This window comes from Equus przewalskii, chromosome 1 (genome assembly GCF_037783145.1).
Source record: "Equus przewalskii isolate Varuska chromosome 1, EquPr2, whole genome shotgun sequence".
NCBI classification, from domain to species: domain Eukaryota; kingdom Metazoa; phylum Chordata; class Mammalia; order Perissodactyla; family Equidae; genus Equus; species Equus przewalskii.
In genome coordinates, this window is record NC_091831.1 from 36,915,333 (window position 1) to 36,932,670 (window position 17,338).

Genomic DNA, 17,338 nt, shown 5'->3' on the forward strand with positions numbered 1-17,338 from the left:
ATAATATTACACAAGTGGGCAGAAATATTTTGTGTATACAACATATTTGCCACTTACAAAGACAACACAGACTTAAATAGTAATGTTAAATGTCTAGATAAGCTACCATAAAGATATAAAAAGCTAATATAAAAAAAAATGGCACAGCACAACTCAAATCAGATGTCAGGTCACATCTTGTCTTGCATGGACTAGAAATTCCTGATTGCCAGTGAAAGTAGAAAAGCTTTTTCTCATGATATTAGCATTTGTGGTCTATCACTTCCAAAATGCTCTAAAAGACAGACAGATGGAGTAATTATTTCCCTTGGACAGTGGGGTCCCAACTTACATGGGGTGAGAATTTAAAGGTAAAAACCAAATATAACTAAAATTATCTCTTAAAAACTAGGAACATACTCAGTTACTCAGACTATGAGACTGAAATGAACTGAAAGAAGAGACTTCCATCTCCCATATTATACGAAGGAGCAGAAACACCTGTATTACTTACTTCTCTTTTTAAACAATGTGTATTTAGATAAACTTATGAGTCAAAAGTGCCTATGATGCAACTCCACTGATGTACTAGCTGTAGCTCAGGGACTAATGGCCCATTCCCGAGCATCTTCAACGCAGCTGAAAAAGCTATACTGAAACCACAACATTGCACACCTTCACTAAAAACAAAGGTACATCGCACCAATTTTATGAGTGAAAACTTAGAATGAATATTATGTACTCAATTGTGTCCCCCAAAATGTGTATGTTGAACCCCTAACCACCAGAACCTTACAATGTGACTATTTGAAGACAGGATCTTTAAAGAGGTACTTAAGTCAAAACAGGGCCAGTAGGGTAGGTACTAATCCAATCTGACTGGTGGAGGAGATTAGGACACAGAGAGACAGACACCAGGGATGTGCATACAGAGAAAAGGCCACGTGAGGACAGAGCCAGGAAGTGGCTATCTGCAAGCCAAGGAGAGGGGCCTCAGGAGAAAGTGATTATGCCAACACCCTTATCTCCACAACTGTGAGAAAATAAATTTCTGTTGTTTAAGCCACCCAGTCTGTGGTTTTGCTAAGGCAGGCCTAGCAAACTAATACAACATATAACTTTGGCGAGAGGTATATATCACTTCTGAAAGTCTTTTAAGACTTTTTTCCTGCTTTTGCTTAACGGATATCATCGGAAGAATGGAAAGCTTTAGCTCCCCATGAAGAAGACTGGCTCAAGCAGAGTATTTTTCAAGTTTCTGTAGCTAAAATTCACTCAGTGAAGATGATTCAAACAATATGGTGACCTGGAATCAAGGCTCCAAAGCACACGGCGAGTGGCAGAGGCTCTTTCAATCATTCTCACTGAACGTAAGATACCAGCACTAAAGCGAACATGAAGTACAGTTGCCCTGAACAAATAAGCTAGAGTATAACGGTGGTATTAGAAGAGACCTGATTTGAACCTTTCAGGTTTACTTATAGGAAAGATTTTAGTCAGGTAAAATGAATCTTGAGATGTTGCCAACCTAAATCTGTGAAACTTCATTCACTTACCTGCTAAGTGTAGAGGCGTTGAATGTCGGCCTTGGGTGTCACGGCAATTTACATTATCAGGCGAAGACAACTTCTTCACTCTGGCTAAACAACCCTTCTTGGCAGCATCTAACAAAGCTGCATCTCCCCTAAGTAGATCTTGGATATCTGTATCTCCATCTTTAACAAGATCCAAAGGAGTATTTCCATCCCTGTTTTTCTTTGTAGGGTCTGCCCCATGCTGGGAATGTGAGAAACAGAAAAGGAGGAATTGGCTTAAGTTTGCCCTTGGTCAATGAGAAAATAGTCAATGTAACTATACCTAGGAAAACTATTTTATACTGAGACTCTACCTTAAAAGTTAACATGATTGTTGTTAACATTTAATGTAATACACAGAAAATCCCATGAAAAATACAGAAGCTATTAAATATTGGGCTTTTACAATGCAATAATATAACCAAAATTTTAAACTACATTCAAATTAAGGCAACATTTCATTAAAAATTGTCTGTCGTGTATGCTATTTTTAGTTTTCAAAAACACTGAAATAAAGTATAAATTTAACTATACTTTTGTTTTTACTGTAAAATATTTACATTGGTACCTGTATTAGACCAGTACTTTTTATTTTATTAGTGCTAAATAAGTCTGGCTTATAAATTACATAATCCATCAAATATTTTGAGATTTAAATACTATATAGGAAAAATTGAGATAATCGGAAGTATTAAATGATAGTTGACTTTATACAATAACAAATATATGTGTAGTAAACATATTTTTAGGTTAAAATATAAGTGTTCATGACATTCTGAAATCTACGTAGAGAATTAGATAACTTTGCTTCCCACCTCCTTACTAGTTTAAGTTTATATTAGTTATTAGAAATATTAGTTTTTAGAAATATGATTAACATAGTCTATATAATACACCATGTCCACAGTAAGTACTTTAATATACCTGTAGCAAAAGTTTGCAAATTTCGTATTTTCCTTTTGCTGCCGCTTCATGTAAAGGAGTAAATTTCCATAAGTCAGCTACATTAACTACTGCTCCGTGCTTAACAAGAAGTTCTGCAACTTCATAATGTCCATAGGAACATGCATTGTGCAAAGGTACAAGGCCTCTGAAATGAAAAGTTAAATAAGCAATGCAACACAAAGACATGTTTTAATCTAAATAATTACATACAGCTGATAAATTTCTTGAACTGCATAAGGGACTATACTGATTGTATTTTATAGAACCTAAATTTATTGAAAGGAGAAATGGAATTATTTGTTGGGGGGGGGTCAGGGACAAAATTTTTTTTTTTTTTTTTGAGGAAGACTAGCCCTGAGCTAACTACTGCCAGTCCTCCTCTTTTTTGCTGAGGAAGCCTGGCCCTGAGCTAACATCGTGCCCATCTTCCTCTACTTTATACATGGGACGCCTACCACAGCATGGCGTGCCAAGCGGTGCCATGGCCACACCCAGGATCCGAACCATCGAACCCCAAGCTGCTGAGAAGCGGAACATATGAACTTAACCGCTGTGCCACCAGGCCGGCCCCAGGGACAAAATTTTTTAAATATTTAGAATTGCAGAGAATATAACAAATATCTATACCCTCAATATCTAGAATTGAGAATTGGATACTTTCAAAGAAAAATAATTTTAACACAAGCTGAAGAATTCAAATATCCTCAATGCAAACTGAAAATTTTACACTAAAAATCAATATCACACCAATGCTGTAATCTCCTTGGCCATTATAAAATTACAAGGCATTATGCAAATAAGTCTTTATATAAATGCTAACCATCACAAAATCTTAACGGAAATTAAAAAGGTATATTTAAGGAGCCAGCCCCATGGCCTAGTGGTTAAGTTTGGAGCGCTCCACCTTGGCAGCCCAGGTTTGGTTCCTGGGCACAGATTTACATCACTCATCAGCAGCCATGCTGTGGCGGTGACCCACATACAAAATAGAAGAAGAGTGGCAGAGATGTTAGCTCAGGGCCAGTGTTCCTCGGCAAAAAAAAGAAGAAAAAAAGAAAAGTCATAAAACATGAATGCATAAAGACACATGCACCCCCATGTTCATTGCAGCATTATTCACAATAGCCAAAACTTGGAAGCAACCTAGATGCCCATCAAGGGATGAACGGATAAAGAAGATGTGGCAAAGATACACAATAGAATACTACTCAGCCATAAAAAACAATGAAATCCAGCCATTTGTGACAACATGGATGAATCTTGAGAGTATTATGCTAATCAAAATAAGTCAGAGGGAGAAAGTCAAATACCGTATGATCTCACTCATAAGTAGAAGATAAAAACAACAACAAACAGTCACAAAGAGACAGAGATTGGATTGGTAGTTATCAGAGGGGAAGGGGGGAGGGAGGAGGACAAAAGGGGCATTTAGGCACATGTGTGTGGTGATGGATGGTAATTAGTCTTTGGGTGGTGAACATGATGTAATCTACACAGAAATCGAAATATAAGGATGTACACCTGAAATTTATGTAACGTTATAAACCAATGTCACTGCAATAAAAAAACAGTCAAATAAAAAGGTATATTTAAGCCAATCTTTCTTAAAAGGTCAGATAAAGGAGAAGAGAAGCCATGGCAATAGCTGGTACTTGCCCTTTATCTTTAGCATGCACGTCTGCTCCGTGCTGCAGCAGGTATTCCACCACAGACACCCTATTGTAGCCAGCTGCAAAATGGAGTGGGGTAGACTGACGCCCTTCAATGTCTCTGCAGTTGACACTCTGAACAGTACACAATTTCTATAGGAAGAAACACAGTATACACATGATGCTACATATTCTGGTCTCTTGTTTTCATTCATTTAGTAGAAATTTCAAATGTCTGACTTATTTTCTTATCTCATCAAATCAATATTCTCAGAAACTCTTATTTATTCTTCTTATTTCATCTTGTTATTTACTTGGAATCCCTCTGGTCCTCTCATCTACGTCTGAATCTTCTGCTTTTGCTAAAGCTTGTAGGCAAGTTTTATTAGTGTCACTACTACTACTTACATAAAAGTAAGCTAAGTGCCAATTATCAGCCATTGTAACTTTCATTTTGTGGCAAATATACGTTGAGGTACACTGATCACAGGACCACTGGCATCACCTGGGGGCTTGTTAAAAACTCAGAATCTCAGACTCCCAACTACTCAGTCAGAACCTGCATTTTGACAAGATCTCTAGATGATCTGCAAGAACATTAAAGTTCGAGAAGTACTGCTCGAGACCAGTGGTTCTGAAATTTTCATGTGCATTAGTCCCACCTCTAGATTTCCCAATTCAGTGTATCTGGCGTGGGGCCTGAGAACCTGCATTTCTGACAAGTTCCTAGGGGATGCTGATGTTGTTAGTTGAGGAACTACACTTACAGAATTATACTGCACTATATGGAATGAACTAACAGAATGCTATTGGGTTATGTACCATCCTTGGGAGAGGTAAGAAAGTCACTCAAATAATTTTTTGTGTTCTTTGGTTCAGATGAGGAAGGATAGCTGAGAAAGGATTGAAAGAGTAACACTCAAAATACTCAAGAGTATTTTGCATGAAAACTATGAACATTTGGAGAAGGAAGGCAGCATAGATAATAAATCATGGTGTTCAAAAAAAGTCAAAAGAACATCAATATTAGTAAAAACCTTTTCCCATTTTAAAACATCCTACCCTAAAAGTAGGGATAACCTAAGCCTAATAAATCAACCAGCCCTGGTGGTCTAGTGGCTAAGATTTGGTGCTTTCACCACTGTTGTCTGGGTTTATTTCCTGGTCAGGGAACCAAAGAACCTGTCCGCTGGTTGTCATGCTGTGGCGGCTGTGTGTTGCTCTGAAGCTGAAAGCTATGCCACTAGTACTCCTAATATCAGTGCTGGGTCATCCAAGGAGCACAGGTTTCAACAGAGCTTCCAGACTGAACAAACTAAGAAGAAGGACCTGGCCACCCACTTCTGAAAAAATTGGCAATGGAAACCCTATCTATAGCAGTGGAGCGTCGTCCAATAGAGTGCTAGAAGGTGAGAGGAGGGTGCGAAAAGACCGTGCAGGGTTCTTACTCTGCTGTACACAGGGTTGCTAGGAGTTGGAATCAACTCAACGGCATTAACAACCATAAACCAAAGGAGCCAGCTATCAGTAGGTTTACCTCAAGCGGTTTAATCACAGGACTGATAAAGCTCTCTGTGCTTCCCAAACCAGAGCTTGTCAAATACACTGATTCACTGGCCCATGTGATATTTCGTGGGTCTGAAGTCGGGTTCGAAGAATAAGTATTTTTAACACATGTGCCAAGTTTGGTAGTTATCATCAGCCACTCTACTCCCTACCTCTCAGTTTAACTTTGTCCACTCTGAGACCAATTTTCTAATAGGAGGTGTCCGAAAAGTAACTAGCCTGATGGATCACTAAGCAAATACAACTGAGTACATAATTAAGTGTTCACTGAGTAATATACAAATATTATTGTCCCAGTGATTCACACCAAGCCACATGTCTAGAGATACAAATGGAATAGACATGTTGATGGAGATAAACTTCCATGAAGTGAATTTAAAAGGAGAGGTGAGGGAAGACAGCCTGATGCCTATCACAGGGAGAGAGTGAGTGAGGAAGGACTTCCTCAATCCAGTGGCCTTATTTTATTCTCTAAATCCAGTTCTTGCCCCCAATCTCATCTCCTCTTCCTCTATCTCTTCCTCTGCACTCCTTCTATCTTTACAAAAACAAATCTGGTCTTTAACATTACGTGTACTGAATATAGTTCTCTACTGTTTAGTATATTTAAGTGGATGAACATTTAAAACTTTTTCTTATCACCCCCTGCCACAAAAAACAAACCCAGCTAGTTGCCTTTAACTCAAGTGACTTGTTTTTCCTCAAGTCAGTATAGTGAGTAATCCTCCTTTCAATACCCTATTAATCTCCTAAGTAAGGACAAGAGAATGTAAATATAAAACAAGCCAAACAATAAAACTGTATTATAATAGCATTTTTTCTTTGAAAAATGAAATTAGTTAAAAAATAAAATATGAAGTTTTTTCGGAGATGATTGTACTATCTACGCAAATAAAGCAGTAGGAAAGGATCACACGGACTTTTAAATCAACTTCCAGAAATCCTTTTATTTAAAAGGACAGTGAATAAATTTCTTCAGAGCTCAAGGAAGTTCAGATGGAACCAACATTCAGATTTCATTCTCAGAAAATCTAAAACTGACTCTGTGGGGTGAGTCTGTTCAGGATTGAGAACACCATACAGGAATACAGTGGAAATGCTTCAAATAGCTACTTCTGCCATGAATCAAATGAGTAAATTTTAAAAATAAAACTTCTTATTACTTGTCAGTGCCGCCTTAAACAACTGTTTTGCAAGTCTGGAGGCAGGCGGAAGGGAGATACAATAAGGTTTTTTCCCCCCTACTAGCTTTGGAAATTAAAATAACATTATCGCATTACTGAAGAATTATTTAATTTACGAAACATGCTGAGTTAATTTTAATTTATATTAGTTGAACTGAAAAGTAGTCATGCTCTTTCAAAATGTTAGGCTTCTAAGTTATTTACGCAGATACACAGTTTCTGTAGGTAACAAATATCTGGTAGTATATAGGCATTAAGACATTACATATGATTCTATAGTAAAAAGCAAAGTAAAATCTGAGGGAAGCGTTATTCTAGAGAAGACTGCTATAGGAGATATGCCACGTAAGAGCTGAAGGTGGCCCCTCTGAGAAAGAAAAAAAAAAAACTTCAGTTTAGATGAGTTGAAGATTATTAGGAGACAGTGACTCTGAAAAGCGGCAACACTGTATTATCACCATATTTAAACACTGGGTCCTCACAGAGGTAGAGGGGACAAAGAAATGAAGAAACCAGAAGAAATGTGTAGACAGAATGACACATTGTTTAGTCTTCTTCCCTTGTTTTATGTGTCATATGTAAACAATAGTGGATAACAATCTGATATGCCTTATTCTTTTAAAGGGAGAAATGAATAGGTTCTTTAAACAAAATCAACTTCCACAAACATGCAGTTTATTTAAATCTGTGATTGCGATGTATTTACTGAGATCCATGTGAAACCAAAAGTTTCTTTCATTACTTAATGATCCTTATCTGCAGAGAACTAGATTAGCATTATTTACCTTTTAAAATAAGGCACATATAAATAACTAGGCATTTCACTACTACAGATTCATTAAAACACTATCAAAATAAGAACCCAAAGTTAACAAAAATATAAGATCATATCTTACTTTTACAGTTTCTACATCTCCAGCCTTTGCAGCTTCCAGCAATTGTCTGTCTGCCTCTGAATTACCTAATGGGATCCCCTCTAAAAAGAAAGGAGGAAAGAATGATTAACTCTTATTTAGAAGGTGGGACCAAGTTTTAAGGGTGGCATCTTATCTGAAAGTAAAGTCCTTCAGCAGTTTGGTAGATTATGTAGGAAATCTCCATGGTAGTAGGAGAAAAACAGTAAGACTTCCTTAAATCTTCTTTTTGAAACATAATATATATATATGAAATGTATGTAAATGTGAACAATTAAAAATGTGATTTAAGCAATAAAAAGGAATATCTACTGGGCAAGTCACCTGAACTTTTTGGGCCTCAGATTTTTTTCCGTGCTAAAGAGAGAAGTTAGATGAGAAGATATCTAAATTCATTTTTAGGTCTGAAATTCCATGTTTTATAGCTCATTTTAAATCTTGCAGGAAAGGAAGAAAACATGTACCTTGTATCTTAGAACAAAATAAACTCCAGATGGATTAAAGACTTAAGTATAAAAAAAATTAAACGTTAAAAATACTAGAAGAAAATACTGGTGAATATTTTTTATCTTGGAGTAGAAAAGTGTCTTAGAGTTAATACATCAAAGTCAGAACTAAAATTGATTTGAAAAATATCTGTCAGGCAATAATAAAGCATTAAACAAAGTTACAGGCAAAGAACAAAATGGAAAAAATACTGCTACATCGTAGGAATGCAAATTAAAATGAGATACTGGGTTTTTTTTCATCTATTAGTGGGCAAAGAGCAAATGGGAGAGCTGCACTGACAATATTTCTATAATTTGCATTTATAAAAGCATCTATTATTGGGCTGGCCCACTGGCATAGTGGTTAAGTGCGCGCATTCCATTTCAGCAGCCTGAGGTTTGCAAGTTCAAATCTTGGGCACAGACCTAGCACCACTCGCCAAGCTGTGCTGTGGTGGCATCCTACATAAAATAGAGGAAGATGGGCACAGATGTTAGCTCAGTGACAAGCTTCCTCACAAGAAAAAAGAAAAGCATCTATTACTTCTGTAATTCACACACATTCACCCAAGGAAAAGATTAAGAATCATAATACCTAGTGCTGACAAGGAAAATAGGTCCTGTCATACACTATTAGTCGTAGTGTAAAATGGCACATGACAACTTTTTTAGATGATTTAACAATCATATGTTATCCTTTGACCTGGAAAGTCCACTTGATAATTTATTCTAAGACACCGGCCGGAAAGATAACAGCACCTAGCATAAAACTAGCAAGACTGTAAATGTCCATCACCAGCAACTGAATAGGACCAGTGTTACTACCCCAAAAACTGACACTGAAACAAATGTGTGGCATATGGGTAAGTAAAGAAAATCTTGAAAGCAGTCTTGCTCAATTTTGGCAGCTTCCAGGTTTTATCAACCTGTCTTCATCTATGCAAGCAGTGATTTTCTCAAAATGTGGTTTCCAGACCCTAGGCATAAAGATCATCAAGGTGAGTGTGGAAGATACGAAAGGCTTGATCTGTTACATTTCTTCTCATTTGAGCTTTGAGATGTCAAAGACACTTTAAAATTTATGGGACCAGATTTCTAGACTGAAACGCTCAACCTATGCCAAATGTGTAGATATTTGATCCACACTGATTTGATTTTAAAATGTAACGAATATCACTATATTCAATAGTTCAATATGTTTTAATAAGTCAAATAGTTGATTACTTTGTACAAATTCTTACATGCCTTATGGATGAAGGACCTAAAAAAAGAGTGAATAGGCAGAGCCAGTCTGTAGAGTATTATTTATCACTATGGTCGTTGCTCTACTAAGAAATACCTACCTTTCCCAGTTTTCCTTTCTTTAAAAAGAAATAGCAATTATTGTATCTTACTCTTAAAACCTTTCTAGATAAAAACTTAAAAGCCAACTATTTACTCAGAGAAATTGGGCAGCAAATGCAACTGGAACAAAATCATGATTAAGACTTAACAACAATTGGACATAGAGTATGAGTTAAAAAGAAACAGGCAAAAATTCTAAAAAATTCTTTTACTACCAATTCCTACATGATATGTGAAAAAACTTAAAGGTTAATTAAAAAAATTGCTTTCATGGAAGCATTCAATACCTTGAAGAAGTTGCTGCACATTTTCATTTCCCATCTGCAAGGCAGTAAAGCCCTGCAGGGATATAATGTTAGGGTCGCACCCATAGCTCAGAAGGAGGCGGCAGGTCTGCAGATGACCACAATGTGCAGCTCTGTGCAGAGAAGTCTGACCAAGATTATCCAAAGCGTTAACCTTAACAACGTAGAAAAAGCTGAAATTAGCTTGCAGTGCAAAATTTAAAACCATCCAATCACGTATTTAATACTTGCTACTTATTTAAAAATCTCAATTATTTTCTTATTATCAGTGCCAAAGCAAGTATTTTTGTTCAAATCTAGAGCATAAATTCACCAATGCATGAAGCTGACATCAGAAAGAAGACCCAGTTTTGGATTAAAAGTGTGAAATGTTGAATAACTGTTGTGTTTAGCATTAAAGTATTCATAGATTCACCACGTCTACAGCTAGACATTGCCTAAGAAAGCCTAAACCACGTATTTTTATGGCTCTGAGATCCAGAAACATGGGGGCTAACCTCAAGACAGATAATAGTAACAAAGCAAGAGAGTAAATTAGCATTAAAACACTTATTTCTATGGGCTTAATCTTCTACCTTATTTATCGTATAAAATAGAATCTGTATGGATAAAGACACCATGGCATATTCACACAATGAAATACTTTTCAGCAATAAAAAGGAACAAACTATTGCTATGTGGAGGAATCTCCAAAAGGTTATATATTGAGTAGAAAAAGTCTTACACAAGAGTATATATTGCATGATTCCATGGACATGAAGGCCTAGAAAAGGCAAATCTAATCTACGTCAGAAAAAATCAAAACCGTTGTTGCCTCTAGGGGTGGAGACTACCTTGGATAGGACACTGCCTCTGCCATGACATAATGTTCCGTATCTTGATGAGTTCTGGTTAAATGGTTGTAAGCGTTATTCAAAATTCAGTAAAACTACATTTAAAATTTGTCCATTTCACTGCATGTAAAGTTCACTTCCAAAGAAAAACTGTAAACAAATATTCACCTCTAGTTGATGCCTATGTACAAGTATTTAGGGAGATGTGTACAGTAATTTGCAAATTACTTTGAAATCTGTCAAAAAATAAGATATACTGGTGGATGGAAGGAGAAATTGATGGATATGTAACAAAAAATATAGTAAAATGTTAGTAGAATCTAGGTGGTGGATATATAGTTATGCTCTGTAAAATTCTTTCAACTTGGTGGTGTTTTTGAAAATTTTCACAGTAAAAAAATCACCTGTAAGACTCCCCTTATCTTAACCCCACTCTCACCACCAGGAAAATAATTCTACAAAACATAACTGAGAAATTAAATTCCTCAGTAATCAACCCTGTGGCCACTAGTGTTTATTGAGACACTGTCCAACTCATATTCACGGAATCAGAGAATATTTGACTAGAAGCATGGTAAGACTTTCTCAATGCATCTAAAACTAGACTATAAATAGCTAGTCTTCACCTTTACAGAATCTGAAACATCAATTTTGAATGCTCAGGGCAATTAATCTATTTATTCACATACCAAAACTCAGTGAAATGTGAAATACATCTAATTGAAAACTTTATTTGGGTACCACTCTGGGTTAAGATTAGGGTGACCAACTTGTCCTGGTTTGCCTGGGACTTCCCTGGTTTTAGCACCCAAAGTCCCGTGTTCCCAGAAATTCCTCAGTCCTAGACAACTCTGAATGGACGGCTGGTCATCCTAGTCAAGACTGTTCCAGTGAGTTTCTCAACTCAAATTTAATATGCATCCAGATAGTCTTTGAGTAACGCACCACCACTGTATGGTGCAGCCAGTACGAAAAAGGCAACCAACGAAAAGATACAGAACAGACAGACAAGTGAGATATGCCAAGCAGTAAGCAGAAATAAACTTTATTTTTTCAATAACTTACAATAGGAAAATTGAGGTTATACATTATCAAGAATTTCCCCAAATCAAAGAGAAATTAGGACACTGAGAGACAACAACAAAAGAAATTGAAGCATTCTAAGTGGTTCCTTGACTGGAAACCCAAGGAAGGACAGATCAGAAAAACTATTCTGCAAAGTTCATTTAGGGAAGAGCCTCAGGGGCCACCCAAGGGGGAAAGGGGTGTCTAGTCCTTTCTTCTCCTTTCACACAGAGCAGCTCCATTCTTTCTGTTACGTAATGAATTTCTACCAAAGATTTTGTTTGAACAAGGCTAGGATCTGTGGCTAAAAAGTGTGAAAACTGCTGAATTAGGTGTCATTGCTTCCAGTCTGAGATGCTATGTGTATCTCTTACTGAGTAGTATTTTTTAAAGTTCCTGGGTAAGAAATGATGATTTCTAGCCTTGATGAAAACATAATTATTCCATGAATAAAATGCTTTGTGTACAAATGCCAACTAAAGAACAGTAACTTCCCAATATGGGGATTTATGCTTTTAGTCAAGTTATTTAAATAATTTATTTCCTTTTGTTTCAAGTTCTTTGGCTTAGTCACAGAAATAACAGAGCATAAGAAAGACTGTGGCTGGGGTATATGACAGGAGTCATCATGGTAACCAAGGAACAGAAAATACAAGTGAGGAGGAGACTGGAAAAGATAGGTCAGAATCAGTACGTCTCTGGCTGGGGATATTCTTACGAGTGTACTGTTAGAAAAAGACCACAAGGATAACTTGACTAGTGGGGCGTGGTTAAAAGGAATGGAGAAAGAAAGATATACAGGAATAATATATTTTTGAATAAATCCATAGGCTTTTCTAGCAAAAAAATTAAGATACAGAAAAAGTATCCACCAGGTTATTTTAAAGTACAGATTATGAAGAAAAAAGTAATATTTACGACAGAGTAAATAGTTTACAAGTAAGGCATTTCCTCTGCTAAAGAGAAAACAACTCATTGGATTACCAAAGATTACCAAAAAGGAAGTATACCTTTGCTTCGTGTTTCACCACTACTTCGACAACATCATTATGAGCTTTCTCAGATGCCACATGTAGAGGAGTCAAGAATCTTAAAGAGAAAAAGTCAGCCAGACAATGAATGTATTTTCCAAAAAATAAAATATCAATAATTTTTAATTATTAAAAGTATACTTACTCTTTAGTCTTTTCATTGATGTTTGCGCCTTTTCTTAACAACAGTTCACATATTTGCTTTCTTTTGGGATACGGAGATGCAGCAGCACAATGCTAGATAATTTAAATTGCAGCATTAATCAAGGACTATACATAACTGATTTTTATTTAAGAACATTTGTTTCCAATCAAGAACAATCGAGAAGTCATTTCACTTCTTCGTTTTATTTTTGACTTAACTTTGCTCTTCAAAGACTTTCTATTGGACAAAATGCACAATGATTACTAAATTGTGACAGGGCCTGAAAAATCCTATCTACCAGGTGATACCAGTTATTTACCTGAATATTTATCCTGATCAAGCTTTACAGTTGTCCTACATCTTTGAAAAAGTCACTACTAATGTGATGAAAAACTTAATGTGACCAAGACTCCTTCCAAAACTGTTCCCAGATAACAGTGTTTACGTTATTTTAATAAAATACCCCAAAAGTAGGGGTTTCTTTACATGACGAAATAACAGAGCACTCATCAGCTCTGGATTCCACTTGATATCATCATCGATGGAATAGTTAACAAGCTGAGCGGTATTTATTTCTTTCTCAACGAGTTGCTCCAGCAGAATAAGGAGCTTGGATTATCTGTTTGGCAAAATCAGTGGTAGAAAATGATACACTCTGAGTTGGAGGCTGCAACATCTATATCTATGACGTATCAAAGAGGAAAGGAGACAGGAGGTAAGGTTTTGCCTGTTATAAACCTAATAAGTATTCATAGTCATGTACCAAATCTTTGCATCCCCAACATCCAGAATGATACTCAGATATGACAGGTGTTCCATAAATGTCAGAATGAATGAATGAATGACTAAATCAATGTATATATATGTTAAGTTAAAACTGAAACCTGATAATTCATGGAATGAAAGGTCTGGATAATTGTTAAGCTAAGTTGCTCTTACATCTAAATACACAGTACACATGAAATTTGTTCTCTGATTATAACCGGTTAATTATAAAGCTTATATGATCTTCATGACTTTGCTTCAGATTCATTCTTTGATGCTGTTGCTGTCACCAAAATCATTGCTTTGCCCTCAGTAAAACCATTTCTAATTGGTGAATATAGCTCCTTTGGTATGTTATGAGTAACCATCCCAGGACATCCATCAGGACAGTACAGAGAATGGAAATAGTTTACATTTAAGAATTCTTCATCAAGAAGTTACTTCACATCCATTTCAAATTGCAGCCCTACTCTTCCACCCCACCCTGGTGCAGGGGCTGTAACCTCTGGAAACCTGGAAGACATGCCCCTGCAAAACAGCTATCCACCAATACTTAACTCCTAGTATGTTTTAAAGTCACTAACAAAAATAAGTCATTTAATAGCAGAATATTTAGGGGAAAAAAACAAGTAGTATTAGCTTTTCAGACCAGAAAATTTTCCATGTCAGCTTTTCTCTGTACCATCTTGATGTTGTTATGATTTTAATTTTGAACTAGCATTTCTTCTTAGTTTGCAGCTTTGCTATTTTTTTTTTTTTTACAAGTTAAGTAGTAAAAAGGTCTAAAATGCTTTCTGTAGGTTTCTACATAAACTTCACAGAATTGACACCATGGCATAAGGAAGAAAATTAACCACAAAAGACATTAGGTAAGTAAGGCTACTATGAGTTAAATCTGCCCCTAAACATGTCAATTTACTTAGGGTTATCTTCCCTCATCCAAAGCACATTCTGCACTTCATACAGCAGGACTTACTTTGTTCCTTTCAAATTTCTACTTCTAAGGCAGCCTCTGATTACACCATTACCTTTCCTCTCTTCCATTTCTTATCCCTACTAGCTCCCATTTCTTCTGACTGCTTTTCCACAGACTCCCCAATTTTTGCCTACTTTGTTACCGCTCCACAGAGCTGTCATTACCTCTATCAGGGACATAGCCTCTACTCACACAGATACTTTATTCACACAGTATAGAGGGGATATACACAGACTTCAGATCTGATTTTGGAAAAAGTTTCAATACTGGAAGGAAAACCAAGTGATTTTTATCTTGATGGCAGAATTATTTTATTTTTCATTACTTTCAGTAAGTTCCAAATTTTCAACCATAAACATTTATAATTTTCATAATAAAAAACACAAATGATATTTACCATTTATGATAATAAAAGTTACATGTAAAATATACCAGTATATGAATAAAATTTTTTTCTGGAAGGATACTCGAATAATAGTATTGCCTTTTGTGGGGTGAGGATATTTTTCTGTATTGTTTAAAATTTTTTTATGTATGTGCAGGCATTAATTTTTAAAAAGCATGAATTTTTAAAACACTTCTATTACTAAAACTTATCCTGCATCATCAAAAGTAGGACATTATGATTAGTTTAGCATGTTTTTAGTTATAGTATTTTTAAAATTTAAATCTGAAACATTACCAATGCTGTTTCATGTGTTTGAGGATGCTTAAAATTCACCATTTCCAGAGAGAGATGTTTTTTGATTCGTGTAACATCAGCTTCCCGTGCAGCTTGCAGCAATGAGTGGCCTTTAAATTCATCTAAATGAAGAAAAAGCATTTAAATCTGCATCAGAATTATCAAATTGATGGAACTTAGTAAAAGACACTTAGTATTTTTCTTGAAATCATCTTCAAAATTATCTATCAAAACAGCCAGATAGAGGCTCTAAACACATTCTCCAAATATAACCCCTGAAAAGGGAGACAGTGGTACTCCAGTTCCCCTCACTTATGACCCAATTCACCCCCAAGTATATACACAGATTTAGCCCATGGCCAACTCAAGGTCTATTTTGGTCTGGAGGCATCCAGAGTACTGTAATACATTCCCAGACCAGAGAGTTCTAAGAATTTTCTAAGGCACAGAACTTTTCTCAGTAAAGGAATAAAACAAAGGGGATCACAACCCTACACTAACATTATGGCAGTGGCAGGTGGTTTTGCTCACATATCAGAGAACTGGGGACTAGACAACTTGGATATTTCCAAGGGTCACCTACTGATGAACAAATGAAAGAGGGTGTTTTCTCAAGATTCCTCTCTTTTATTCACCAGACCTGTGAAACCACCCATTATCCTTTATTGTTCCATAATAAAACAAGTTTAATACAAGTTTCCTGTTTATGTATAGTAATACTATATCTGAACTAGGTGGCTATTTCTCATTCTACTTCAGTTGTAGAAAGAAAACCATGAAACTGCCCAGATAGCGAAGAATATTAGATGGTAAGATCTGGGGACTATGTCTACAAGACAGCAATCCTACAAATAACAGTTTGACTTCATAGCAGATTAACTAGAAAGTCATATCAAAGACAGGAATAAAACCCAAATTCTTTGTTTCCAAAAGCACACCATCTATAAAACTAATACATATAAAAAGCATTTAACTTGAATTGAAAAAAACAAAAATATTATTGTCTTTTCATAGCATCTTAAGAGCAGAACAAGTAGAAACCTCCAAATGATTAAATATGCTAGACTGAACAACAACAGATACCCCTGGCTAAGGAAAATATTCCATTACTTAAAATTTTCCAAAAAACAAACAAGAGAGAAAAAATTTCTAGTTTACTGATATAATATCCTAGCTGAACAGTCATCATTTTATACTTACATGCTAATCTTTCTTTTAACTGTGGTGTGGGAGCCAAGTCTATGGCACTTTTATTGTGACAATTCAGCAGTGTTGGATCTGCACCATAACTTAGGAGAAGAGAACACACTTCAACCCTGTTCTTAGAAGCTGCCTCATGAAGAGGAGTGAATTGCCACAAGTCCATTGCATTTACACAGGCACCATGCTGGGGGGGTGGGGGGTAAAGCATACATTTAGTGTTCAATTTTTAAGAGAATTTAGAATTATTAGTACTGTCTAATTTAACATTATGCAAGTTTAAACAAGTTCTGTTCCCAAAGTTCAGTTTTTAAAGTAATTGCTATTTCAGAAAGAGAATACATTTTTTCTCCCCACAGAAAAAACAGCAGCTGGCTGCTAGATCTACCCACAAGGGCCTATTTAACTCTATTGTTGTTAAAAACAGTTAAGAATGAAGATTTATATTTAACCTGAATCTCTTCCAAGAACTAATTTTTTCCTTTTTTGAGGCATAATTTACATATGGCAAAATGTACAGTTCTTAAGTGTACAGTTTGATGAGTTTTGACAAACGCAAATTATCTGTCATATCATCACAGGACACAGGCACACTGTGTCTAATTCCAGACACAGGATACTTTCATTACCCCAGAATGTTCCTTCATGCTCCTTTTATAGACAATTCCTGCCCCCATTCTGATTGTTAGCACC

The 17,338-nt window shown here is 36.0% G+C and overlaps 1 protein-coding gene across 2 annotated transcripts in view; it reads right to left on the reverse strand.

Moving 5' to 3' along the window:
- The window catches only part of TNKS2 (tankyrase 2), a 61,650-nt gene that overhangs the window by 22,415 nt on the left and 21,897 nt on the right, over nt 1-17,338 (reverse strand). For both annotated transcript variants that reach the window (XM_070610412.1, XM_008532372.2), the window contains exons 8-16: nt 16,646-16,832; nt 15,446-15,567; nt 13,023-13,114; nt 12,857-12,935; nt 9,931-10,102; nt 7,794-7,873; nt 4,155-4,300; nt 2,478-2,643; nt 1,536-1,755 (exon numbers count right to left, since the gene is read on the reverse strand). In XM_070610412.1, the coding sequence (XP_070466513.1) occupies nt 1,536-1,755; nt 2,478-2,643; nt 4,155-4,300; nt 7,794-7,873; nt 9,931-10,102; nt 12,857-12,935; nt 13,023-13,114; nt 15,446-15,567; nt 16,646-16,832 (1,264 nt within the window). The remainder of the gene's footprint in view (nt 1-1,535; nt 1,756-2,477; nt 2,644-4,154; nt 4,301-7,793; nt 7,874-9,930; nt 10,103-12,856; nt 12,936-13,022; nt 13,115-15,445; nt 15,568-16,645; nt 16,833-17,338) is intronic.